The sequence below is a fragment of the Gastrolobium bilobum genome, unplaced genomic scaffold, assembly GCF_033153095.1.
Source record: "Gastrolobium bilobum isolate Gb01-03AN ecotype WA unplaced genomic scaffold, APGP_CSIRO_Gbil_v1 utg6635, whole genome shotgun sequence".
Taxonomy (NCBI): Eukaryota; Viridiplantae; Streptophyta; class Magnoliopsida; order Fabales; family Fabaceae; genus Gastrolobium; species Gastrolobium bilobum.
Genome location: NW_026895505.1, coordinates 1 through 27,762, shown reverse-complemented (window position 1 = coordinate 27,762; position 27,762 = coordinate 1). Strand labels below are relative to the sequence as shown.

Below are 27,762 nucleotides of genomic sequence, written 5' to 3'. Positions count from 1 at the left end.
ATTTATTATATAAATCCATTCTTTTATGAAATGTTCATTTGAGTTTTTCCACATTGATATGGTTTGATTCGGTTTAATTTTAGACCCATTTTTACGAATTGGTTTATTTTTTTAGCCAAACCAATTTAAAAAAAATTAATTTGACTCTTAAATCGATTTGAAAAAAAAAAATTAATTTTTAATTTAATTTTAAAAATTATAATTTTTAAATATAATTTACATAAATTCACAATTCAATTCGGTTTATTTCATTTACTTTCGCGTCCTTATTGCCGTAGATTGATCAAATGAGTATATTGTTTCCCAAGGTGCCATGTGGGCCCATTGATAAGTGGTGTTTAAAAATTGAGTCTGTTAGGACTTAAGCAGCTGGCCCAGGGAGGATAAACTAATTAGAAAAATAAGTAAAAGAAAAGGAACCAATAAAGGTCAAATCAAAAAGACATTTATGGTGATTACGGCTTAATGCTAGGACACGAGGCAAAGGCGGGGGTGGCTCGAAGTTACAAGGCACATGGGGCTTGACAAGTGTAATCAGAGAATTTTAAAGGATACTACCAAAATGTCACTCTTCATCAATTTTTTTATCTAAATATCACGCGAACAATGTTATTTTTCAATCTGACACGGGAGTAAGTTCGCTACCCGGTGTAGCGAACTCGGTTTGCTGACGTGTCATATTTCTAGTGGATAACAAGTATCAAGTTAAAAAAAATAAAAAAAAGGTGTGGAGTTTGCTACTTCGTGTAGCGAACTTGGTGTTCACTAGAAACGTGACACGTCAGCAAACCGAGTTCGCTACACCGGGTAGCGAATTTGCCTCCGTGACAGATTAAGAAATAACACTGTTTACGTGACATTTAGATAAAAAAATTGATGAACAGTGACATTTTAGTTACTGTTACAAATTTTAATTGGCAGAGAATTTTCCCATTGCAGCATAGACGTAATCAGAAAAAAATTTAAATGGGCAAAAATTATAATGTAAATTGTTTTTTAAAGTTATTACTAGTTATATAATAACCCATAAAAAATATAAAAAATATTTATAATTAAAGGTTTCTATAAATTTTAAAAGAGAGTGAACACTAAATATATGATAAAAAATAAAAAATTAATATTCAGTTATAAAAATTTATATAATTTTGAAGGGTCCCTAGCTCCACCAGTGAGTACCTATGCACTGTGGTTAATAACCTTTTAGCTGGCAATAAAAAAAACGGCTCAGATTTAGTGAGTGAACCCTTAAATAAGTTTCAAAATGTTGAAGCCATAAATAAATAAACAGAAGTTGTTCATGTATCAAATTTATTAATTACCATCACCAACTGGGCATAAGGTTACTCCAACAGTTTCGAGTTTTGACCTATCATTAGGGGCAAACTTATTAAAATCGGTCTAGTCATTGATCCGATCGAGGTACTGGGTTACTGGTTCAATTGCATGACCCGATAATTATATGTAATTTTATAATTTATATTAAAAAAATTATAAACATACTCATATATCTAAAAAATGATAAAAATTTCAAATATTTTAATATAAAAAATAATAAATGACATATTATTATCCAATAAAAAATAAAACAAAAATATAATGATTGTGATATGGGACTTTAGGTTAAGAAAACGACATCTTTAACTATAAATCAAATTAAAATTTTCTGCGTAGTGCATAATTGAGATAATATTAGTGTTGTAGGTACATAACTTAGGTAAGTCAATAAGTAAAAAAATATTCAAATATGTCCATTTTGAATTTTTTTTTGAAAAAAAAATTAGATTTTTTTTTGGGTCCGGACCGGGTCACCGGTTTTCATGAAAACCGGCCGGGTCGCACCGGTTCTGATGCATAACCGGTCCGTTGCTTCAACCGGACCAGTTATATGACCGGTTTACTGGTTCTCGGGTCGACCTGACCAGGTCGGTCCGGGTTTCATAACACAAATTAGGGGTGAAAGTGGGCTAGGCTGGGCCAAGCTTTGCCTCGAAAAGCCCAAGCCTACGTCAAAAAATTTCAATTTAGCCTAGCCTAAGCCTAGTATGAGTCTAGCTGTTAGCCTAGTTTAACCCATTTATAAAAAAACAAATGGCCTGACTTGGCCCGTTAGCCTGTTAATTTTTAACTTCTAAGCATAACCATGAATCAATTTTACAAAGTATTCAAATTCTGTTGCTACACCAAAAATCATAATTTCAACGTCCAAGCAGAATCATGAATCATAACAAAACTAATACAATATGCATTTAAGTCATTTTCAAAAGCAAAATGCTCAAACTAAATAACATATATTTCATCAGATAAATAAATCCATACTATGTAAATTAAAATAACTACATGAATCCAACAAACACATCATGATGCTTGTAGTAAGTATAACCTCTCACAAAAATCTTTTAATATATTCATATACGCAATCTAACATGTTGAGATGTTGGTTCCTCCTATATAAGAAATAAAGTAAGATTTCTATTAAAATATAATCGAATATAATTAAGTTATAAATAATTGCAATTGATTAAATTTATATCTTTGTTTTTCTTCAAGACATACCTACTCTATTTATACGCAATCTAACATGTTGAGATGTTGGTTCCTCCTATATAAGAAATAAAGTAAGATTTCTATTAAAATATAATCGAATATAATTAAGTTATAAATAATTGCAATTGATTAAATTTATATCTTTGTTTTTCTTCAAGACATACCTACTCTATTTTATTTTATTTAAAATAAATAGTACAATATAGGCCGGCCTGTAGACTTATAGGTCCTACCTTTTGAAAGTGAGCCTATGGTTTTTTTATTAAACAAGCTTTTTTAAAGCCCAAGCCCGGCCTATTATACAAAATATACTAAGTTAGGTCTAGCATGATGTAGGCCGAGCCGTAGGCCCTTGTAGGCCGACCCGGCCTAGTTTCACCCCTACCTATCATATATATATATATATATATATATATATATATATATATATATATATATATATATTATAGTCAACCTTTTTAATAATATAATAACATATATGATTAAGTTATAGCATAAGAAATTCCATATTAAAAACTACTCCTCAACTTTCCCTTAAATGGGAATGAACCTCTAAGGCTCTGATAGACCTTTTTAACATAATCACATAACTATCCATAATTTTGAAATAAGACCATTCGTTCATCATTCCTCTTTCATAGTCAACACTCACTCTGAGTTTCTGACACCACTACCTCAACAACACACAAACACACACGCACAACAACGTTCCCACTTGCTTCTATCAGCTCAGAATTTCGAAAAAAACAGAATCTCTCTCTCTCCTCTGTTCATGTTCTGCTGCATCAATCAACATGGAACTCGTTCCATATTCTGACCCAAACTCTGCCACCCCAGCATGGCAGGACATGTTCCGATCCGCATCTAGCAGAAAACCCAACTCCACCCCTCATCCTCACGCGCCGCAACCTCAATCCCACGCGCCTCCGCCTCAACCCCACGAGCCGCGGCCGCCTCAGAATGACGGCGACCCAGATGGAAAAAACAAATTTTCCGGCGATCCCCAGGTAAGGCTCGCTCTCTACATAGCCATGGCACATGCGGGGCTTGCCTTCGCCATTTTCGTCCTTTACACTGTGTCAAAGCTATTGGATCAGTACATGAGACCCCTCCAATGGGCAGTGTTATGTTCAATCCCTCTCAGGGGGATTCAGCAAACCCTTGTTGCATTTTGGTCTGAATCCCTCAAGTTAGGCCTCACAGAAACTGTTCTTGCTGTTCCTGTTGCTGTGTTCAGAGTTTTTGTGGGTACCCTTGTTGAGATTCGTGAAGCTTCTTTTAGGGTGATTCTTAGGAAACCGAAGCCTGAGAACCACCCAGATAGGAAACGTAGTGGGTTTTCCAATTTGCTTCGTTTGCTTGTGTCTTTTGGGATATTCATCGTTGTTTATGAGAGGTTGGGTTGTTTTGGGGCTATGTCACTTTTGGTTTTGGGTTTTGTGTTCAGCTCAAAGAATGTGGATTCCACTATGTCCACTTTGTCTTCTTTCAGGAGCAGCAGCTTCAGGCGCAGTTCAATCAGTGCTTTTTTCACCAGAGGGATATTGAAGAGGTTGAAAACTGTTGTGGCAGTTGGGCTTATTGTTGGTATGATTGTTGGGTTTTTGACTGGGTTGATTTTCTTCTCTTATAAGATTGGAGTTGAAGGAAAAGATGCTGTGATTTCTCTTAAATTGCATGTTGAAGAGAGCAATTATGCTGAGAAAATTGGTGTTAAGAAGTGGATGGATGAGAATGATGTTACTGGGGTGGTGGATAGTTACACTACTAAGTTCTATGAGACAGTGTTTGATCAGATTGATGGGTTGGCTGTGCAGTATAATATAACTGAATTTGTGACTGGCATTAAGCATTTTGTCATTTCTACTCCTGTTAACTCATCAGCACGTTCAAGATCTTTGATGACCTCCCCACCATACACAGAAAAGCTCTTGAGTTTGAAAAGCCGAATTAGAAACAGGGAATGGAGCCAGATTTATGCAGAACTCGATTCCCTTTTCCGGGAACTTGTAATCACCCGTGAGGATTTAGTTGAGAAGGCCAAAGGATTTGCTATTAAAGGAATTGATGTATCTCAACGTGTTTTTGCTAGTAGTAGAACTGTGCTTGGAAGCAGTGCAAAATTTATGTTCTCCATTGCAAATTCCATAATCTCTGGAGCTGCAGAGGTTTTCAATTTTGTATCTCAGTCAATGGTATTTATTTGGGTTTTGTATTATCTCATTACATCAGGGTCTGGTGGAGTAACAGAACAACTGATGTGCATGCTTCCAATGTCAAACCCTACTAGAGTCAGATGTGTTGAAGTCTTGGATAAAGCTATTTCAGGATCCCTTTTGGCCACAGCTGAGATTGCATTTTTTCAAGGATGTCTTACTTGGCTTTTATTTAGGTTATACAAAATACATTTCTTGTACATGTCAACTGTTCTTGCCTTCTTCAGTGCTCTGCTACCAATATTTCCATCTTGGTTTGCAACAATCCCTGCAGCTATACAACTAGTGCTGGAAGGCAGATACATAGTGGCCATTGTCTTGTCTGTTATTCACCTTTTCCTCTTGGATTATGGAGCGTCAGAGATTCTGGAAGATGTGCCTGGAAATAGTGCATATCTTACTGGGTTGAGCATCATTGGGGGAGTGACATTGTTCCCATCTGCTCTAGAGGTAAACTTTTACCCTCTTTCTCTCACTCTTGATGATTATAGAAGCAATTTGTGCTTTAGTCTCTCACTCTTGATGCATCATGTTTTGACTAAATCTCAAGATTTTAACCCGTATTGTCTGTGATTTAGGCATTTTATGTCAACTTGCTTCTCTTGGAATATTCTTGTTTTAAAATTTAAAACTGGTTTACCTGCATAACATAATTAAATTTCTAATTCTACCAAGCTTTGAAATGTGACTACTAGGTTAGTGTGGTCTTCTCTTAACTAAACTTATATTGGCTACTCTTGTAAATGCTCAAGTAACTCTAATTGAGATAAGTAGTTCTGATTCTTTTGGGCTTTGATTTTCTATTTTTTTCAGTTTTATTTTTTTGGGATGGGGGTTTGAGGGAAAAGGATAGCATTCTACTTATTAAGATCTGGCAGAAATTTCCTTTTCATTTTTTTGATCATGTTTGGTTCAGTCTATCAGTGAGTTTGTTAAGATGCACTTCTATTATATCCCATAACATATTTAAATTGACTGAAGGAGTATGTTGTTCTGCAGGGGGCTATTATGGGCCCATTGATAACTACAGTTATGATTGCTCTGAAGGATTTGTATGCTGAATTTGTTTTGGAAGAACCTAAGGACAAGGCCAAGGAGAAAGTTAGCTAAGCTTCTTCTCGTGTCTACAAAAGTATTTTTTTGCAGTTGAAGTTTGCTACAAGTGTGCATTGCTCTATTATGCCTTTGTTAGTGGAGTTTGCCTTCAGATTTGTGATATGCTCATAATTATATGTTTTCAGAATAGGACCTTTTTTTTATCCATTTCAGGGGTCATCAAATATTTTCACTTGGTGGCAGTGTTTGATAATTGTACACTTACATCTGTAATTTATTCTTGTAACTATTTTTGTTATTCATTGTATAAAAGAAAGAAAAACTCATGTAAGCTTGTAGGAAATATAATATTACCTTCATTTTTCTTGGATTTAGCCATTAAGATGAGTTCCACTACCATTGCTATTTTTATTAATTACGTGCATTAATAAGCAACACTGCCAGTTCAGGAGATAAAAATCTTCTGAGAGAGCATGAAGTTAAACCAGAACCTCCTAACAAAAAATTGCATCGACTACACAATGTTCCTAATCTATTTTCAAATTAGTTTTATATAATCGAACCAAGGTTTAACATGCTTCACGGCCTTGTGTTGTAAAAGGATCAGTCTTTTCATGACATGAAAGAAGAAAAAAATAAGAACAGGGACTTGTAGCTAGGGAAATAAGCTGCAAACACAGATGAACACATCCTCATGATTAATCGAAACTTAGAAAAATCAAACGAATGAATGATTAACCTTGCCTAGCTTTTCCTTTGTTCTTTCCTTCTTTATTTGTTCCAGCTCAGCCAACAGAGCTTGTGTATCATCTTCATCATCATCCTCATCACTGCAGAAAATTATAATCAATTCCAAACAACCTGACTCACATGATGACCATTACATTCTAATAATAAATAAAGCATGAAATTAAAATTAGGAGACCAACCAAAGAAAGGTTAAAAGAAAAGCAACTGATAAAAAGAATTCAAGTGAAGCTGCTTTTCTGGTACCTAGAAATCAACCTTGTGATTCAATTCACCAAAGAATTAAGATAACATGAGACTGTCACACACCAATGAACTTCCCCATTTTTCAAGGTAGCAAGAAGGAGAAAAAAACCAGGTATCAACAACATAAAAAAAAGGAAGGAAAAGTTGCAAATGATCCAAATCTTATCAAGATATTAAGGTTCAATTTCGTTTAAGTTCAGTGTCAAAACTATTCTAAATCACAGACGAATTAGGTTGGTATCAGAAAATGACAGCTTAACTGTATCAAAGGGAATACATACTATTTTAAGCACAGAACAAATAGCATAACAAAGTCTCACATCTTAGCCACCAAAAGAGACAATAGAAAAAAAGGTTAAATATCTCAAACTTGAATCTATCAGTGGAAGCGAAGAAAAAGAATTTAAAAGTAGCAAATTGTGAACTATGCATATAATGCTTCTCCATGTCACTTTCCAAATGTCAGAAGAAAAAATCTGACACTTAAACTTATTATTTATGAGTTTTGCTAAAATATATATTCTGCATACCCTTTATTTGTTAACCATACACTTATACATATATACCACTACATAAATAATTAATAATTCTTTGAATAATCAATTTATATATATATATATATATATATATATATATATATTTGAATTCTATAAATATATACATATAGTATTGTCATTGTATCTAATTTGGAAAAAAATAATTACCAAATTAGATATTAGGAGGAGCACTAATAAGTATTATATATGTTAAAAACATCATATTATGTATAAAAAGATACACAACAATTAACTATTGTCAGTTATATTAAAAAAAAACAAATACCTTCTGTAATTGTACTCTATGAACTAAAATTATAATTATCATAGAACTATCTGACACAAATTAAATTTCTAAAATATTATTTCAATTCAAACCATGAAAGTAAGAACTAGAAGTTCTAAAAAAAATATAAAGATAGCAACTAGATACTTCTAAATATGAATCTCACAAAGGAGATCATGCAAGGAAAAGCATATAATAAAAAAAGTGTTAGTTACAGTGGAGAAAAAAAAAAGTAATAGGAAAAAAAGAAGAATAACTTTATAATAATAAAAAAGCTCCACAACTTTCTTAAAGCAAAAATGAAGCTTTGGTCTTATCTCTTGATGAGTAGCTATCTTGCCGACCTGCATAAGAGAATTTGAAAACGTTATTCAATCTATTAAGCTTAAACAGTATGCGTACAAGGGGGCATAACATAGTCTCTTTATGGGACAACAAATTATTTTATATATATATATATATATTTTATTTAGATTTCAGGTTCCCCCTCACATGAGTGTGGCTTGGCCACGGATAACCACTTATATGTCATCTTTCTATAAATCAAAAAATAAATTTGGAGTTATAAGGTAACAAAATTGTCCAACCCAATAGAATATTACACATATTACAAACTCATGTATCATGCATACTGGAAAGAAAAGTAGTCTTGTTAAAATTTAAATTTGTTGTAAATTGATTTATATTATTTAGATAGTATTAATAAAAATTAATTTTAAATATGCAATTATATAAACATAATGTTTAATTAATTGTGTTGAGCTTAGTTATACAATTGTTTTTATATATAAAATATACAGCTAAATATAATTTTCTATCATAGATGTTCTATACAAACAATTACATATCTGTTTGGTTTATATGGCAACTAATACGACACGATATATGATCTATGCAATATGGATTGCTGTAATTCATTTTTCCCATATTCTAAAATGCGTTTGTAGAAAGTAAATATACTTCTTCATTTAAAAGTATTCTCTCTTGCTACTTTAAGAGTGTCATTATATATAGGAAAAACTAATAGATAGTAAATAAATAATAATAAATTCTATTATTTTTACCTTTAATTTTATTTTTTTATAACATGATCTTCTCATATTATTACATAAGGATAGGTTATTCTACCTATCTTGTCTACCACTCTCTAATATCGTTAGATCATAATCTTAATGTAACATCCCCGTCTTGAGCTGGTTCAATTAACATACATATGATACTAAACAGAAATAACGGAAGACTTAACTTACGAAAATACGAGCTAACCTTTTCTTTTTTCTTTTATCCTTTTCACATGATATTTAATATTGCATATATCTTCTAGTTTACTTTTCATTTGACGGAGACGAAAATCGGACAGAGTAACGTCTGTAAATCGAATAAATGGAAAATTAAGAATCTCACTCTCAAGGTATACTGATAAGCAATTTATACAGTGCATGATTTCAGAAATACGAAGTATCCATAAAGGACCATATGGGCACATGCACAACTTGGCTCCGTGCCACTATGTCTAACAACATGCATATCCAACATGTAAACATATAACTGAATACTACATAATACAAAAAGGCCTGAATACACAATTGTACATGTATCAAACTGAAAGACATGTACAAAACATATACAGGCCATATACAAGGAATGGATCAGACATCATGATCCCAAAATAACAAAATACTATGCAACATAAACATCCACCAAATATTAGTAGCCTACAGCTACTCCAAATCCGGTCCGTCGCAACCCCTCTAGCCATGAGTCGTGTCCCTGCCTCGTGAGGGCTCACCGGAAATCTGAACACCTGAAATGATGTCCCCAAAAGGGGTGAGATAACAAAATTCAATAAGCTTCAGGTTTATAGAGAATTCTCCATACCCCTGGGCCCACTCCTGCATGAAAGTCAGATACAGAGTATATAAAGCATCATATAACAGATATCATACCTGAACAAAGCATATATACATATCTTATCAGAGGCGCACACCGTCATTCTCAAGGGAGGACCCCAAGCGGAAATCAACGCACGTGTTCCCAAGGGAGGACCCCAAGCAGACATCAAGCACATACAATCAATAGCCAAAGATCATTACAAAAATCACACCAGAACAAAACATATCATATCATCATATAGCTTTATATGAATGCATCTATACAAAGCATCAAATACAATTATACAATCCAACCATAGTCCACTAACCATGGTGGAACACTCATGTAGGAATAGACTCCTTAAACATAGAGCTTATCTCTTGGAGCTTTACAATTTGCTTACTTGAAGAACAAGCTACTTATCTTGCTCCACGAGAATCCAAACGCTCACAATCCCTAGGCACACCTAGAGAAAGAATTCAAAGCAAAAATCAATAGAATGCTACAATGCCATGTAATTTACACAAGGCATACATTTTATTGCTTTCTTTTTTTTCTTCACACTTATGCCAAACATATATGCCAATTAACAAGTCAAGACCTTAATTTCTTAAACTCCTTTGTTTAGACCATTTTAACGGTGAATATTTGAACCACAAGTAACCACATGGTTTCATACCCACATAGGATCTTAAAATGACCCTACCAAGCTTCTAAAATACCATTTTATAATTTTAACATATCCAAGCCCTAAAGACCCTAAATGGCCGAAACCAAGAGGGTAGGGTTAGTGTGGTTCTTTTCTTGTACAATCCATTTTTTCCACTTAATTCATAACTTACACATGTATATATACCTTCACACTATGAAGCACCGATACTTTAAAAATCCTGACGTGTCGTGTCCGACACTTCTCGACACTCTCGGACACTCTGACACTCCCTGACACTCCAACACGCATTATAGAAATTCAAAAAAAGTTTAAAGATTGCGTTACGTTGAATTTTTAGTTCCAACTATTAGATTCGTTGAATTACGGTTACTATATTATTGAGTTTAAATAAATATTTGAGATAGCTTATGTTTTTTTACAAAATTTATGAATATTATAAGTTTAGATTTATTTTTTGTTAAATTATTGAATATTAAATATAATATACACTATATAAATTAAAAATAATATTTAATATCAAAACGTGTCCTAACGTGTCGAAATTTAACGTTTTTTAGAATTAACGTGTCGGAGTGTCGTGTCGTATTGTGTCACGTGTCCCGTGTCGGTATCGGTGCTACATAGCCTTCATAAAGTGTCCAATTAAATTTGAACATCAAACCCCTCTATGATACATCATGGCTGAAACATAGGGAGGCAACACCATGGAATTTTTCCAACTTTACACTTATTCAAATGCTTATCTCACATTCCTATATCTAAAACATCAATAATCCATCATCAATTCAAATTTTAAACTCAGTTTTCCCACTAAAACATGCTCTAAATTTTCAAAACTTAAATCATGAAAATCAAACCATGAAAATAGAGATTTCATATCTCTAATCCTTTATACAAAGCCTAGAGGACAACCTCTAAGTAAAGCTCCATCAAAAACAAATTTTCACACTTGATGAATAGTAACTAAAAAAAGGGGAAGGGAAGAACTCCTCACACAAGGAATTATAGCCCAAACCAAGTAGTGGAATGGATTCCTTGGGTGATTTACTATGAATTTCGTGTGATGCACTTAAGCATTTGGTTGAGTGAGTGAGGAGAAATCAAGGAAGGAAGAAATAAACCAAAACCTAACTCCATGGAAGGGGAGCTCGACCTTGAGGAGAGAGAGGAGGGAAATTCTGATATGAATAGTGCCAGCTTAAGTGACTTGGACTTATATGCACATATGGCCTTTTACCGGTTGTATTCCTCTCGCGTAATTTCACTTCAATTGACCCGAAACTAACTTAAAGTTATGGACATATTTTTATTTTTCTGAACTCATGTACATTAATTTTTATTTCGTAAGGAATAATATTTTCAATTCACAGTAGGGTTTCTGCACCGTTTTTAACAAAAAGCACTGTGAGTCACTAACTGTGCACCGTTTCCATACAAAAACTTAAAACTTATAAACCTATCATTCTTGTGTCTATTATGACTTGTTTGGCATATATTGGACTTTCTTATTTTTATTTCATCAATTATTTAGTTCTGGACTCTACCGGTTGTTTAAATAGCGATACAAAATACCCAACAAAAAACACAATTCATGAGATTTTCACGAAAAATGGCAGACTATACAATTTTTTGTTCTGAACTCATATTTGGCATCATAATTTCCAAATTAGGTCTCTAAACTCATTTTGCTCATTCTGATCTCTATCGGTTGATTCACAACAATGCAGAACATCCGACAAAATGCACTGTTCATGACCTAGTCATGATTACAGTCAAAACACTCGAAATCACGATCTGAGTCTAATTATGACATTTAAATTCTTAATTAAATCTCTAATTAAGATTTACTAGGTAGGGTCATTGTTGCGAAATCGGTAAGTATATCGTTCGTTTCAAGTAATTAAAGTGATAAGTAAAGATCGTTCCCTCGAGGATTAATGCACCAAGTGTTAATTCAACTATTCCCCTTAAGTTAGAAAAAAAATTGATTTGATTGTGAAAGTGATTGATTGTTGTAATTTTAAAAACAAAATTTTTAAAAACAATAATATTAAAACGCATGCAAGAAAAGATCAAAAACATCAAGAAAATATAAGAGTTATGATAAATTGTTAAAGAATCGTAACCAGGATGCATTTCACCTCCGATCCTCCCTTATATTCCTGTATTGTATTTTATAATTAACTAGGTTATTAGCTCAGACAATTCATTATGTCCCTATTAAATAGTTGAACTTTAATGTCTTAGTGATTTCAACCCTTTAACCCAATTAGAATCCTAGTGTCCTAGTAATTCCTTTTGAATTAAGCATTAAACAAATAAATTAAAAGTCTGCAATCTATTAAGCCTTTGTCTAGGTCATGCACAAATTGTTATTATATCCTTGTCTGAATTAAAACCCCAATATGTCTATTGTGAGCTCTAACCCCTCAAAACCATATAATAGAGCGATCAATTCTATCAAGGATATGGAAGAATTAACACAGGTAGAATAAAACTAACTAAACTAATTAATTATAAAGACAAAATAGAAAATATAAAGGATTCACATTGGGTCCGTGATCCCAACTACAAAAAGAAATTAGCCAGACATATCTGACTTTAGCAAATTAAAATAGTAAAAAGAATTCATAACAAAGAAAGAAAAGAAAAAGATGAAGAAGAAAGATCAATGGTCTTTAATCTTCAAGTTCTCCGGAATCCTGATCTTCAGCGTGAGTCTCTTCCTCTGAATATTGTTGCCTCTGTAGAATTGTGGCTTTAAGTTTCCAAGAGATGCCTTTTTATAGGGATGAAAACCATATCTTTTAATTTTTCATCATATCTTCTTTGAAATCTTCACTAGAATCTCTAATCATATCTTTGATTCAATCTTTCAAATCTTTCCCTTTTTTAATTTAATGAAAAAATTTCCTTAAAAATATTCAAAGGAATATTTGATAAAATCTTCAATAATTCAGAAATCCAAAGCAACTCTACTTGATATCTCCCATTTATCTCTTTATTGAGCTGAAATTACTGCAAAATATCAGAAATCTTATGAGAATATTATTGGGAATAAAATAACAATTTAATTATAATTCTCATAACTTTTAATTACTTTTAAATCAGTTTCATGCTCATATTGACCTTTTATACATAGTAAATTGGAGACTCATCAGTTATTAAACTTAACTAATATTTACCATTTATTTTTTCTCTTGAGATTCTAATTTAACAGTAGGCATGAAAAAAGTTTGGTAGAATAACCTATATATCCCTATTTAATAATATAAAATCACCTCAGAAAATAATAATATAAAAGCATTTTAATATGCTCTGAAGAAGAATTAAAGTAAGTAGGCCATACATTAAATCACCCAAAGTGATTGTTTGTCATAAATATCAAATATGTTGTCATTTCAAACGTGTTTAATGTATGTAGACTTTCCTTGTATTGAATAAAAGTTTAAAAATCACTAAAATAACGAATTCTGTGAAAATTGCATTGAAAATTATAGTTAAAGCAGGGTTTAAAGGTATGAGTTTGAATTCTGTGAATATTGTTTTTAATGTTATTTATACGAATTTTTGTGGATTTCCATTAAAAGGATAAACCCTCGCCTATCCTAAATTACTATATAAGTTTGTTCGGTTATAGTAGAGCTTGCCATTGCTAATCGGAAGCACGAGCTAGGGAAATTATCTGAAATTTAGAGCATATTATTGTGCTCTTAGATATTTTCTAGCTTAATTAGTCAACCTTTTGCCTAAAATTCAAATCCTTTTAATTTTCTGCAAATAAATAGATTAAATAAAATAGCAAAGATGTTTGGAAAGTGTTCACTGATTGTTGTCATCATATCCATTTAATTTTGAAAGTGATATTAACACGTTGCATGTCCTACCGGCCAAATAGGGTCAAATTTGAGTCAAATACGTTATAAACAAGCCTAAACTTATTCTTTTCTTTGTTAATTATAGCTTTTTTTTTTTTTTTTTGTCAAATAGAACCACTTAATAAGCAACATGTTGGCAGTTTTCATTGGTTAAACAAGGTTGAATTCTAGTTGTTCAAGTAACATACGTACCCAACTTGTTTTGATTCCATTGAGGCCCTCTATTGTGAGGTCATGTCCCTAATTTAAATTATATATATGCTCATATTTAAAGTTGATAGATTTTAAATTGAATTTAACAATAGCCAGTAAATTGATCTTTATTTGTGCTGTTAAACATGCAAACCATTCTTCAATTAACAACACATCAGTATGACTATTACCCATCAATATCTTGGCCTCAATTTAGACTCACCATTTGATTTGCAATTCTTGAATCCAAGAAGGAAATTATGTATATGTTTCGGTACAACAGAAAATGACGTATAAACGAAAGCTTTTTTGAACAATTATATATATATATATATATATATATATATATATATATATATATATATATGGGTTTTTGTTTTGTCCTTTAATATGATACAAAAATTTTTTCTACACACACAACATTTTGTGGGGTCCACACTTTTTAAAACAAAAAAAAAAAAAATCTAAGGCACACAAAACGAATTTCTATAATATTACACAATCACCTTTCCTACAACATAACTCACTTTTCCTACAACATAACTCTTATAAATCCATATATATATATATATATATATATATATATATATATATGTGGAACCAATGCACTCCATGAAAAGAATATAAAGGTTCAACGATTTCGATGATAACAAACAAGCATGGAAAGAAAGCTTCAAGGAGCAACCATCAAAAAGAAGTCTAAACAAAATCAGACTCAAGCTTCAAGAGACGTCACTAAGTCCAAACTCAGAGTAATATACTGTAGGACTTAGGATTATTTGTAAATTGATTCTTTACAAGAATAAAGCTCAAAGTTTTTTTTTTAAAATACATGCATTAAATCAGCGTTTGACATTCAAATACATTCTTAAAATGAAAACATACTTTTCAATGTTCAAACAATATTTGAAAATAATGTGAATCAAGAGAAAACCATTTTAGGGCAAAAACCAACCTTTCAACAGGTTGGTAATCGATTACCAAACAATGGTAATCGATTACCCTTCATGGTAATCGATTACCCACTCAATGGTAATCGATTACCTACTGTACAGAGACAAAAATAACGGCTATAAAACGGCTAGTTTGCGAAAATGAGTAGGAAAAAGGCCATGGGGGCCCTCTAAAATAGATACTACTGTTCCCATTGATGGGACACAAATATTGATCATCATTACTCATTAATTCTCATCCTATTTGCCTTATTCTTGTCTTCTTGATCATAAATCCTATTTGAGTCTTATTCTTGTAAGAGTGTCATATACCCTTGTTCTTCAACTTGTGTTATTTGTACTTTGAGAGTACTTAGCCATTATTAAACATCTTCCTTGATTACTTGAGTAGCTAGGGGAGTGAACCCTACACACTTGAAAGGTCACCAAATTCTTAAGAAAATTTGGAGTGAAAAAGTGTAAGGCATCAAGAGCCCGAAGTCTTGAAAAGTTGTAGTGGTTTGTCAAGCACCCTTAAGCTTGATAGTTAGTGAAAAGAATTGATCGAGCGGCTTCAGTCTGGACGTAGGTCACGGTGGTGGTGACCGAACCAGGATACATCTAGTTTGCAATCTCTCTAACCTTAATCTCTTTATTTGAGTATTAAAATTGCATCTTAGATTGTCTTTATATATTCACTTGCTTACTTTGTTGATCACTACACTTGCTTTTACTATTAGACACTTCTTTATTAAATCACTTTATTGAAGAAATAATCTGTAAAACATCAAAGGAGGTACTTTGCGAAAAGATTTTGTAAAACTCAATTCACCCCCCTCTTGAGTATTGAAGCCACCTGTCCAACAATATATATATATATATATATATATATATATATATATATATATATATGATCGGTAATACTTCAATCAAGAGTGTATGACCGATTATACATAATGTAATTTGTAAAAAAAAATTGTAAATAGATATGACCGATTATACATAATGTAATTTGTAAAAAAAATTTGTAAATAGATACTTTATATATATATATATATATATATATATATATATATATATATATATATATATATATAGGGGGAGGATCCACTTACCACCAAAAAAGTTTACAACTCTTACAACCAATTTAATCACCGTTGATTTTCGTCAATCTAACGGTTATAATTTATTGGAAATTAATAAATGTGACACAATAAATATTATTAATTTATAACCGTTAGATTGACGGAAATCAACGGTGATTAAATTAGTTGTAAGAGTTGTAAACTTTTTCGGTGGTAAGTGGATCCGTTCCCATATATATATATATATATACCTTTTATATTTCAATGTCCATTTCTAATAATTGCACACAAAAAATATGATCAAACTTTGCTATCATTTTAGGTACCTACTTTCTGTCACATTAATTAGGGGATGTTGACCTATTATAACTTGCATCGTCCCAGATGTTTATTTTGGCTGCTCTGTAATAGATTTGCTAGTTCTTGACAAATAAGCCTAAACCTTATCTTATCTATGTCAAACTCCTCATAATGGAAAAAATGGCGAGTAATCTTCAGTTTGCCAAACATATTTTTAACAAGAATCAGTTATCATAGATTGAAGATTTTAGTAAATTAAGAATGTTAATATTCATCAGAATTTTACATTCAATACCTTATATAATATAATTTTATCTGATTTTAAATGAAAAATAGATGGGGGCTGTTTAAACTTATAAGACAACACCACTTATATAATTGTGCAGAGTAGAGAACACAAGAATTATGTATCTTTATGTTGGTCTTCACTTCACTTAAATATCAGAGCAGGTTAAAAGAAAAAAAAAGCTACCCTACAGAGGAAGGGGTGTGGCTAATATGCAAAATCGTAGCAATCATTCCTATGCTTAAGGAGGGCCATAGTCCTCTCCAACATGACACAAATTACTGGTTGGATTAGGTCGGCAACCCTATACCAGACAACACAATATCTCAAAATCAACTGTCCCCGCCAGAATTCAAATCAATTTTTTGGTTTTCTTTATCATATAAAAAATAATCAATTTTGGAGGCCATGATATAAAGTATAAACAAACATTAGCCATTACCAGTCGTACGTATGAGATCATCACTTTAAGTCTTATCCACTTGAATTCAAAGAGAAGATGAACTATTAAACTTTACTTTATGGGTTATGTTTATCTCATTTTACATGAGATAAACATCTCTCCTACACACACAAAAAAGGTTGGGTCCCACCACTTTTTTTTTCTCTCTCCTCTTACATGTGGGTCCCACTTATACTTTTATTTCTACAACATGAGGTAATTCTTTTCCTACAACATAAGAAAAATATATCCCTTACTTTATTATATATATATTTATATATATAGATAGATAGATAGATAGATAGATAAATATAAAAAAAATCTTTGCGTTCGTCCTAATTTTCTCAAAGGAAGAGAGAGAAGGAAAGTTCTGAAATTGAACTCCAATTGCTTTCTCAGCAACTCTTACTTCATAGAAAATATAGGTAGGGGAAGTTGGCCAACGGTTAACTTCCTTATGCACCTTCTGAGTCACTTGTAATCAAAGCAAAGTTCAGTAGTTGATTCTTGGTCACCGTCTGAAACTCAAACTTCACCTTCCTGACATATCCTTCATACCAATCACCCCCTTCTCTTGTTTCTCCCAATCCTTCTTCTATATTATATACACTTCAGCTCCATCACTTCTGCTTCATATTCACCTCCATCTATGAAACCCCCCCACTTGACTTTATCACCCACCTCTAAGTTAAAATCTTTATGTTCATTATGCTATTGCTGAAAGGTTCATGTCCTTGAAGCCTTGGTTTGTAATATTAGTTTGATTTTGTTGCCAAGTTTTTGAGCTGGTGGTGCAGACCCTGAAAAGCTGACAAGGTCCAAGGAGTTTTCCAATTGGAGTCTTAAATTTCAATTTCTCATGATATAAAAGCTGTTGCTTTTGTGGGGTTCAGAAATATTGGAGCTGATTTCAATTGTTAGACAAATTCTGTTGCTGAATCTTCTTCTCATGTGCCTTCAAGAGATGGTATTTTAAATTAAGCATAGTGAAGTTTCTTGAATGCTTCTTATACCTTTAAATTATTCCTCTTAAACTTCAACTAAGTTGGCTCTCTCCAATTCTTAATGCTATGTTCAGTATTAAGAATCAAAGAAGACTTGGTCTGTAGCACACGTTTTTCAATTTTGGACTAATTCTGATCTGAATATATAGGGGCAAAAAGGGGGTATCCTCTATTCATGTTTTGGAAAGTTGTAAACTAGAATTAATTCCAAAAACTACATTCCAATGAGTTCTCCATGTTCATCAGAGTTCTTGGTCAATTCAAGAAGCATAGTATCATTTCCTTCAAACTCTTCAGCAGGAGAAGACAACATGGCCAGTGATCAAAACAGGCCTCCTCATGCCTCCCCACCTTCATTTTTGACTCGTGTGGCCATGAGAATATCTAGAGCAAGATGGTTCACCTTCTTAAGAAGAGTATTCCATTACCAAAATGGACCAAGATCTAATCTTGGTTCTAACCCTTTCAATTCTAGCACATGGATGATGCTGGAGTTGATTGCTTTGATGGTTCAGGTCACTAGTACAACATTCACTTTGGCCATTTCAAAGAGCGAGAAGCCTATTTGGCCTATGAGGATATGGATAGTAGGTTATGATATTGGTTGTGTCCTTAATCTGTTGCTACTTTATGGCCGCTACCATCAACTTTATGTGACTCAAGGGGATGCTCTTACCCTTTCTGATATGGAACAGCAGAGAAACAATGAAGAAACCAGGTACCCTATTCTTTTCACATCAAGAACTTCCTTTCAGTCATTTTGTCCATAGCAATTGGTAGTACTTATTATGGACCAATGTAATGGCCCTTTTTTGGAAAGGTAAAAACCTTTTTATTTTATTTTTTTGGATATGTAAAAACTTTTTTATAAATTAAGGGTTAAGCTTACAGGTTTCTCTCTGGAAATCTTAACCCTTATAGTTTGTCACTATCCGTACAAACACAACCCCTTTAACTTCTAGCCCCTTTTTTGTGCACAATAATCTGCTACCACACGCAGTTGTTTTCCCCATAAACACCGCTTGCTCACAGAGCTAATAACAACCTTAATCTATTAGTATCATACAATACTAATAGCTTTTAGTCTAATCATATCAAAATTCAAAACTAACCGTTGAATGAGATAGTGTTAGAACAGAGTAAATTTTGTTTTTAATTGCAATTTAAAAAATGTGACTTAATTTGCTTTGTACTATACAGTGTGTACAGGAGCTCACATTTGATGGATAAATGCCGGAGTTCACTAGAGCTTTTTTTTGCAATATGGTTTGTGATGGGCAATGTTTGGGCTTTTGACTCACGTTTTGGTTCTTTTCAACAAGCTCCAAAACTCCAAGTGCTCTGCATCATCCTCCTTGTTTGGAATGCAATTTGCTACTCTTTCCCTTTTCTACTATTTTTGCTATTGTGCTGTTGTGTGCCACTAATTAGCACCCTCCTTGGATACAACATGAACATGGGTTCCTCTGCTAGAGGTGCTTCTGATGATCAAATTTCACAACTTCCAAGTTGGAGATATAAAGTGCTTCATACCAACAACTTAGACCATGCCAATGACTCAGAAAGCAGTCAAAGATTGATCAATGAAGATCCAGTAAGTGACATAACTATTATATCTGCAGAATTAGTAATGCTTTGTTTTATATGTACATATATATGGTTTATTTCTATTTATACTTTTATATTGAATTGATAAGTTATTGCTGTTGGGTGTGCTGACAGGAATGTTGCATTTGCTTAGCCAAGTACAAAGACAAAGAAGAAGTTAGGCAATTGCCCTGTTCCCATATGTTCCATCTAAAATGTGTGGATCAATGGTTAAGAATTATATCTTGCTGCCCTCTTTGCAAACAAGGATTGCAAAGGTAGCAATAGCACATGCCAGACAATAGTCAAGAACATTAATCTTTATATACTCCAATATATATATAGACACATACACGCATATATTATACTCCCAAAGTTTTTTTATTTTATTTTATTTTTCATTTTGGTTACATGAGTGAGTTTGTACATGTACAGAAGAGGTCACCAGTAACCAAAACTACATTGTATACTTGGTTCGTAGGTGTGAATCCCTACTTTTCAAATTAGACGTTTGCATGTATAAGATTTTTTTTCTTTTTTTCTTTTCCTGTTTCTAAATATTGTGAGTTGAGCATCGGTGTAATAATGAAGCAAATATTATATTTGATCCTTGATTCTTATACAAAGATTTATAGTTTGTGTTACATGTCATCATCTCAATCAACATTTTCTCCAAAACCAAGCTTATACAATAAGCTAATTCTTTTATGGTAAGTATCACTTCCCCTTCTTTTATAACATTTTAGTGTTTGACTCAATAGTACCAAACCGAACTATAGATCTTTGAAGCAAATGGGTATAACTATGGATCGATTCAGTTTTTTAGTGAAGCAATTGTACAATCAACTCAGTATCAAATTGATGAACTGGGTATAACTCGCGGTCTAACAGATACCAGTTTTTGAAATCCAATTTTTGAAATTTTTAATAAGTTATTTTAAGTTTTGCATTCTATAGCAATCAAACCCATAACCTGTTGGGGCTTGCCAGCAACACTTATCCGTGATTAAGCAAATGAAGCAATCTTATATGTTCTGAGTTATCTAACATTTAAACATTCAAAATCAAATTAATCAAATGAAGATAATGCACAAAAGAGGTTCAAGTATATCAACCTAGAAAATAAAAGAAAGAAATAAAAGTTTCAACTTCAATTGAATACAAAAAGACCATAAAGCCTATTACAATCATGAACAGAGATATGTAGGAGGTTTAGCCAGATCCGGATCCTCTACAATTTCTTAAAAACTGTGTACAGTGTTAATCTTTAAAAAAGTGTTATTTTATGGTAAAAGAATCATTATAAACACAACCCAAAAATTGTGAAGCATTGGATATGCATATGATGATGAAGGATTTCTAACTGCTGGGAATGCCACTTTCATAAAAGTCGATGGGGTTCTCTTTGGAAATTAAGTTGTTTTTCTTTTTTGTGATGAGTGAGAGTGAAATCATTCTTGATGGTGAAGGTTTCACATATCTCCTCTACGCTCTTCTCATTTATCATATTTGCTATACTCTCCAATAATAGATCCTGCAGACTCTTAATCTCAAGACACTCTGCCGCCTGAAAAAGAAACAAGAAAAATAAAAATAAAAATTAATAACCACAAAATTAACAAGAAAGAAAGGCAAGAAAGACTGAAAAAGAAAACAAGTCTTGAATCTTGATTACAAAACCGAAACCGGTTTGACTTATCAAGATAGGATGTGTATATGTATATGTGTGTGACTTACCATCATCAAATCATAGAGGGTGTTGGGGTCCACATTGGCGAACTCAACGTCCCACTTCTTTAGAGCATCCTTCAAGTGCTCGTTCTTGTTGTAAGTGTGCATGAAGCAATAACGGATTACCTTGGTGAGGGTCTTCTTGTCAACGTTCAACATAGGAATCTTAATTTTATTGAAGCAGCCATCATGGATCATGTTCTTGATGACCTCAGAATGAAGCATAACCTCTTCCTCAACCACGACTATCTCTTTGTCGGAGCTACACACTACGATCTTCTGCCACGGCGCAGACATTATATATACAATATCGATGGCAAAGAATGACACAGTTGCAAATAATGAAGGGGTTGTCTGTCAGTGTATATATAATGTTGGCCAGTGTAGTGTCTACTGACTGATGGAGAATCAAATTAGGAGTTGTGGAAAGGACTTAAAGATACTATGTATCAAGAATCGCGATAAGATTTGATATTACCGATAAGTGGGATATTGAAAGATAAGCTTTCAAGTTCTTGCTTGCATTATCATCTTTCTTGGTGCAAAAGTTTTGCCATATTAATATTCAAATAATTTTTAACAATCAATATCACCGTTAGATCGATTATGTTGATCTAACGGTTATATTTATTTCTATGTTGTATGATCATGATTTTTTAAATTTAATACTTTATATTTATTTCCACCTTTGTATGGTTATGATTTTTCATATTTAATGCTTTCACTTTAAACATGAGAAATCATAACCATACAAAGATAAAAATAAATATAACCGTTGGATCAACATAATCGATCTAACGGTGAGATTGATTGGTAGTAATACAACTTGGTTGTTACAATATCCTTCCTCTTAATATTCAAATAATTTTTTATTTCAAAATTTCTGCTGATATTACATTCAAACGAAAAATAAATTTGACTTTTTAAAAAAAATATTTCATAAGAACTACTTTTTTGAGAGGTGGCACATCCATACACACACACAGAGAGAAAGATATGCAGAATAAAAGCTTTTTTTGTTGATTCTACCATCTCTGATTTCAGGTTAAGCCGTTATTTTACAGCACTGCCACAAATGTTGAGATTGAGTTGCCTGTGCCTGTTGATGCAACTAATCCAAATGTTCGAACTTCAATGGGATCTGCATCATATGCACCTGAAAAAGATGCATTAATCTGGAAAATAAGATCCTTTCCTGGAGGCAAGGTATTAGTTCAGTTGCAAATGGCATTGAACACTTGAATAACACCTATCTTGATACCTCAATTTGATTGTGATTTATTGGATTTGGTTCTCCTCTTTGGTTCTTTCAGGAGTATATGTTAAGAGCAGAGGCTCGGCTTCCCAGTATAACAGATGAGAGGATGCAGCTCCCGAGAGAAAAGCTCCTATACGTGTGAAATTTGAGATACCATATTTTACTGTTTCTGGAATACAGGTATTGCTGCATAAATGCGGTTTCCTTATATTCGGAATATCTTTAGGATATTTTTTCAGCATTCGAAATAATATTTTCTTCCATTAATGTTTCTATCTCTGTCTGATTAAATTTAGGAGAATATTTCCTTTAAAAGTTATTCTGCTCTATAAAAATCAAACAAAGTCAATTTTGAAATCAATTCTTTTACAATCCATCCCAAAAAGGCAATTTTCCAACATTATTTATTGTGTGTGTCTCTATGCTGTTTTTCCAGTTTGGATTTTGTTAAGTGTCTCTATGCTGTTAGAGATTCAGATTCTACATATTGCAGCTCACAAAAGTGATGCAATTTGTCTCTTCATTCTTTTCATGGTAATTGAATCCCCAATTGAAATATATCCTCGATCTCATATCCTTTTAATGAAGTTGTGAAAGACAGTGAGTGCATCATCATAGTGAAAGAGGAAGAGCAATTGGGTGTTATTGGCTACAGTTGAAATCAACTCCACTTACCCATGGCTGGCTTCTAGAGGTTGTTCAGAGGTAACGTTCTCTTATCTTTGTCTTTTTTTTTTTTTTTCTATTCTTTTGTTTGGGTTTGCCTTTTTTTTGGAGTTACCCAACCCTAATTATCTCTTTTGTTTGGGTTTGCCGGCTATGAGACTAATCCGGAGTGCGAGGGAACAATGATGGCTAAAGGTTCAGCTCCCTCCCCAATATTCAGTTATCCAACCCCACTAACTTTTGAGCTGCACCCATTGGGTTTGTTTGGGCTTGCCTTGTGAATATGTTCTATTTTTTTATTTTTCTTTTGACTAACGAAATTAAGGGGGGTTTACTGTTGCTGCTCTTGTTAATGCCTTTGTGTCTATAATTTTTGAATTTTAAACCTTGTGTTGGAATCATTAATTATTGATACTATAACTTTCCCAAAATTCTTTCAATAAGCTATGCTAAATTGGCAAAGCATATCAAAGATGATTACAATGATTTAGCTCCCCTCCTGACCAGAAAAAATAAAAAAATAAAAATAGTGTGCTTAGACTGCTTATATCTCATTTTTGCATGATGATTTTACTGATTTCTTTCATAAAATATTGAAGGTTGAAAACTTCCTAGTTAATACTAATTATATCATTTATTATTTTTATTCAAGGTTAAAAACTTCCAAACTTCAATTTCAATTTCTCAATCAATGTCATTTACTATTTTCTTTTAAGGTGAAAACTTTGAAATTCGAATTACACAATCAATGCCATTCAAGGTTGAAACTTTGAAAACGTCACAATTAATACTAATTATATCATTTATTATTTTCAGTCAAGGTTCTGATTTCATTCAAATTTGAAATTTGAAATAGATTTATGCAATTTTGTGATCCTATTTCTGAGTTACTTGAGGAAAAAAAAATCCTTAATAATTTTATATATATATTAGTGCAACGCAAATCCAACCCTCTCAATGCTAATTCTGCATAGTGCGCCCTATCTCTCTACAACCTTTTTCTCTTTACATTTGACCATGTCTTCTTCTTCGTCTTCTTCTTCCTCTTCTTCTTCTTCTTCTTCCTCCTCCTCTACTTCTTCTTCCTCTTCCTCTTCTTCTTCTTCCTCTTCTTCATCTTCTTCCTCTTCGTCTTCTTCTTCTTCATCTTATGAGAAGATGATAAAATTGCGTAGTTCAGAGAAAGACATGTTTGAGGTGGAGGAAGCGGTGATAGTTCAATCGGTGACTATCAAGAACTTGATTGATGATAATTGTGGCTCCTCCTCCTCCTCTTCTTCCTCTTATTCTTCCTCTTCTTCTTCTCTTCTTTCCTCTTCTTCTTCTTCCTTCCTCTTCTTCTTCTTCATCTTATAAGAAGATGATAATGTTGGGAAATTGTACTCCTCTTCCTCTTCTTCTTCCTCTTCGTCTTCTTCTTCTTCATCTTATGAGAAGATGATAAAATTGCGTAGTTCAGAGAAAGACATGTTTGAGGTGGAGGAAGCGGTGATAGTTCAATCAGTGACTATCAAGAACTTGATTGATGATGATTGTGGTGACGGTGTTATTCCTCTTGAGAATGTCAACAGTCTCGCCCTCGCAAAGGTTCTTGAGTATTGCAACAAGCATAATGCAGAGGAGTCCCACGATGACAACAACAACATAGAAGCTCTCAAAAAATGGGATGATGAATTTGTTAAGGTGGATCAACACACCCTCTTCCTTGTAATGATGGTGAGTGCATCTAAATATTCACATCCACATATATAACATTTCTCTCAACCATTTGATATCGATAATGTTATAGTTAGTGAATGGTTTTTAATCCGTCGGTGTATGCTCCTAATTTATTATCTCAAGATAAAAAATTAAAAAAAAAATTCCCTAATAAGGGTTAACATAATTGGTAATTTGGATTTGATTTTCAATTTTTGCTTCTTAATAAGTTATATTTATTTTTATTTTAAATTCTCAATTAAGTTGATGGTCGTTCTGATTTGATATTGGGGGTTTGTGTCTCCCTTAATTTAAATTTTCATGTAAACAAAATCACTTCCCATAAAATTTTAACTTTATAAGTGAGACTCTGAGAGTGAAATTTGCAGTGAGGCAGACTCTTAACTGTTATCCTCATATCTCATATGTAGATATATTTTTTCTGAGTGTGTTCTTTTTTTCAATGTATTTTATGGAATTTGATTTAATTATTAAACTTGATTTTGGCAGAGATCAATGAAATTATTTCCATACCATTCAGTTATTAAGAAAAATGAATAATCAAGAAAGCGCAAATTTTAACCGAAGAATCAGTACTTTGCTAAAATTAAAGGTGAAAAAGGTAAAAATCCATGGAATTGCGTAAATTAATACATATCTGTAATGTGCTATATCTTCGTTTTTTCTATCCTAATTTTTAGAAATTGTGTTGTACTTTATGGAATCTAAGTTTGGATTAGGGATTTGTATATTTTAGAAATTTTGTCATGTATGTTTATCAATATATATGAGGCAGGATCCTTTAGAACCAGTGTCAAATTTAAAATTTAACACCTCTTCTAAGAGTCTGTTGGATCTTAGCATCTTAGCGTTGATGTGCTGTTTAATCAAAGTGCTTTTATAGTATTGTTAATTTGTGGTATATTTCTTTGTCAGGCGGCAAATTATTTGAAAATTAAGAGTCTGTTGGAACTGACATGTCAAATTGTGGCAAATTTGATAAAGGATAAGAGTCCAGAGGAGATACGCCAATACTTCAATATAAAGAATGATTTTAGTCCTGAAGAAGAAGAAGAGGCCATAACTTCAAAAAAAAGAAAAAAAATTAGTCCTGGAGAAGAAGAGACCGTAACTTCAAAAAGAAGAAAAAGAAGAGGCCATTCGGAACGAGAATAGATGGGCTTTTGAGTGAGATTGATGCATGTGTTTCCGAAGGGTTTATGATATAACATTATCGATAATAGGTCTTTTGTTTTGTTTTCCTTAGTTACTACATTGTTCGTTTTCTGGTAGATTCATTCCTTGAAGCATTAATATTGCTAGTTTTTGTTTTCGTATGAGCTCTTATCTATATAAAATCATGATTCAGTCAATATCATCACCATGTATTTTTATTTATTTACTGGAGTAGATGAATCTTAGATTAAATAAACTGTAAGAAATTAAGGTCACACAATCTTAGATTGTTCAGAGGTAACGTTCTCTTATCTTTGTCTTTTTTTTTTTTTATTTCTAATCTTTTGTTTGGGTTTGCCTTGTGAATATGTTCTATTTTCTTTATTTTTCTTTTGACTAACGAAATTAAGGGGGGTTTACTGTTGCTGCTCTTGTTAATGCCTTTGTGTCTATAACTTTTGAATTTTAAACCTTGTGTTGGAATCATTAATTATTTATACTATAACTTTCCCAAAATTCTATCAATAAGCTATGCTAAATTGGCAAAGCATATCAAAGATGATTACAATGATTTAGCTCCCTTCCTGACCAGAAAAAATAAAAAAAATAAAAATAGTGTGCTTAGACTGCTTATATCTCATTTTTGCATGATGATTTTACTGATTTCTTTCATAAAATATTGAAGGTTGAAAACTTCCTAGTTAATACTAATTATATCATTTATTATTTTTATTCAAGGTTAAAAACTTCCAAACTTCAATTTCAATTTCTCAATCAATGTCTACTATTTTCTTTTAAGGTGAAAACTTTGAAATTCGAATTTCACAATCAATGCCATTCAAGGTTGAAACTTTGAAAACGTCACAATTAATACTAATATATCATTTATTATTTTCATTCAAGGTTCTGATTTGATTCAAATTTGAAATTTGAAATAGATTTATGCAATTTTGTGATCCTATTTCTGAGTTACTTGAGGAAAAAAAAATCCTTAATAATTTTTTATATATATTAGTGCAACGCAAACCCAACCCTCTCAATGCTAATTCTGCATAGTGCGCCCTATCTCTCTACAACCTTTTTCTCTTTACATTTGACCATATCTTCTTCTTCCTCCTCCTCTTCTTCCTCTTCTTCTTCTTCTTCCTCTTCTTCATCTTCTTCCTCTTCATTTTATGAGAAGATGATAAAATTGCGTAGTTCAGAGAAAGACATGTTTGAGGTGGAGGAAGCGGTGATAGTTCAATCGGTGACTATCAAGAACTTGATTGATGATAATTGTGGCTCCTCCTCCTCCTCTTCTTCCTCTTATTCTTCCTCTTCTTCCTCTTCCTCTTCTTCCTCTTCCTCT

The 27,762-nt window shown here is 32.6% G+C and overlaps 4 protein-coding genes and 1 pseudogene across 5 annotated transcripts; 4 read left to right on the top strand and 1 right to left on the bottom strand.

The window, feature by feature from the left end:
* Positions 1 to 3,192: 3,192 nt before the first annotated feature.
* LOC133314289 (uncharacterized) lies at positions 3,193 to 6,153 on the top strand. The gene is made up of 2 exons (XM_061515742.1): positions 3,193 to 5,210; positions 5,760 to 6,153. The coding sequence occupies exons 1-2, from the start codon at positions 3,339 to 3,341 to the stop codon at positions 5,868 to 5,870; spliced, it is 1,983 nt and encodes a 660-aa protein (XP_061371726.1). The 5' UTR covers positions 3,193 to 3,338; the 3' UTR covers positions 5,871 to 6,153.
* An 11,498-nt stretch (positions 6,154 to 17,651) lies between these two features.
* LOC133314338 (E3 ubiquitin-protein ligase At1g12760-like) lies at positions 17,652 to 20,208 on the top strand. Of its 2 annotated transcripts, none has more exons than XM_061515814.1 (3): positions 17,652 to 19,013; positions 19,505 to 19,889; positions 20,018 to 20,208. In XM_061515814.1, exons 1-3 carry the CDS (start codon positions 18,520 to 18,522, stop codon positions 20,162 to 20,164), a joined length of 1,026 nt encoding a protein of 341 aa, XP_061371798.1. In that variant the 5' UTR covers positions 17,652 to 18,519; the 3' UTR covers positions 20,165 to 20,208. The 2 variants fall into 2 exon arrangements, with proteins under 2 accessions (XP_061371798.1, XP_061371793.1); XM_061515809.1 differs by having other exon boundaries at positions 19,496 to 19,889.
* Positions 20,209 to 21,263: 1,055 nt separating this feature from the next.
* LOC133314301 (SKP1-like protein 12) lies at positions 21,264 to 21,910 on the bottom strand. Its single transcript, XM_061515765.1, has 2 exons — positions 21,620 to 21,910; positions 21,264 to 21,449 (listed from the first exon to the last, which is right to left on the bottom strand). Exons 1-2 carry the CDS (start codon positions 21,908 to 21,910, stop codon positions 21,264 to 21,266), a joined length of 477 nt encoding a protein of 158 aa, XP_061371749.1.
* Positions 21,911 to 21,926: 16 nt separating this feature from the next.
* On the top strand, positions 21,927 to 24,365 carry LOC133314296 (AP-1 complex subunit mu-2-like; annotated as a pseudogene).
* A 330-nt stretch (positions 24,366 to 24,695) lies between these two features.
* Positions 24,696 to 26,427, top strand: LOC133314280 (SKP1-like protein 11). Its single transcript, XM_061515732.1, has 4 exons — positions 24,696 to 24,792; positions 24,898 to 25,253; positions 26,172 to 26,312; positions 26,392 to 26,427. The coding sequence occupies exons 1-4, from the start codon at positions 24,696 to 24,698 to the stop codon at positions 26,425 to 26,427; spliced, it is 630 nt and encodes a 209-aa protein (XP_061371716.1).
* The last annotated feature ends 1,335 nt before the right edge of the window (positions 26,428 to 27,762 follow it).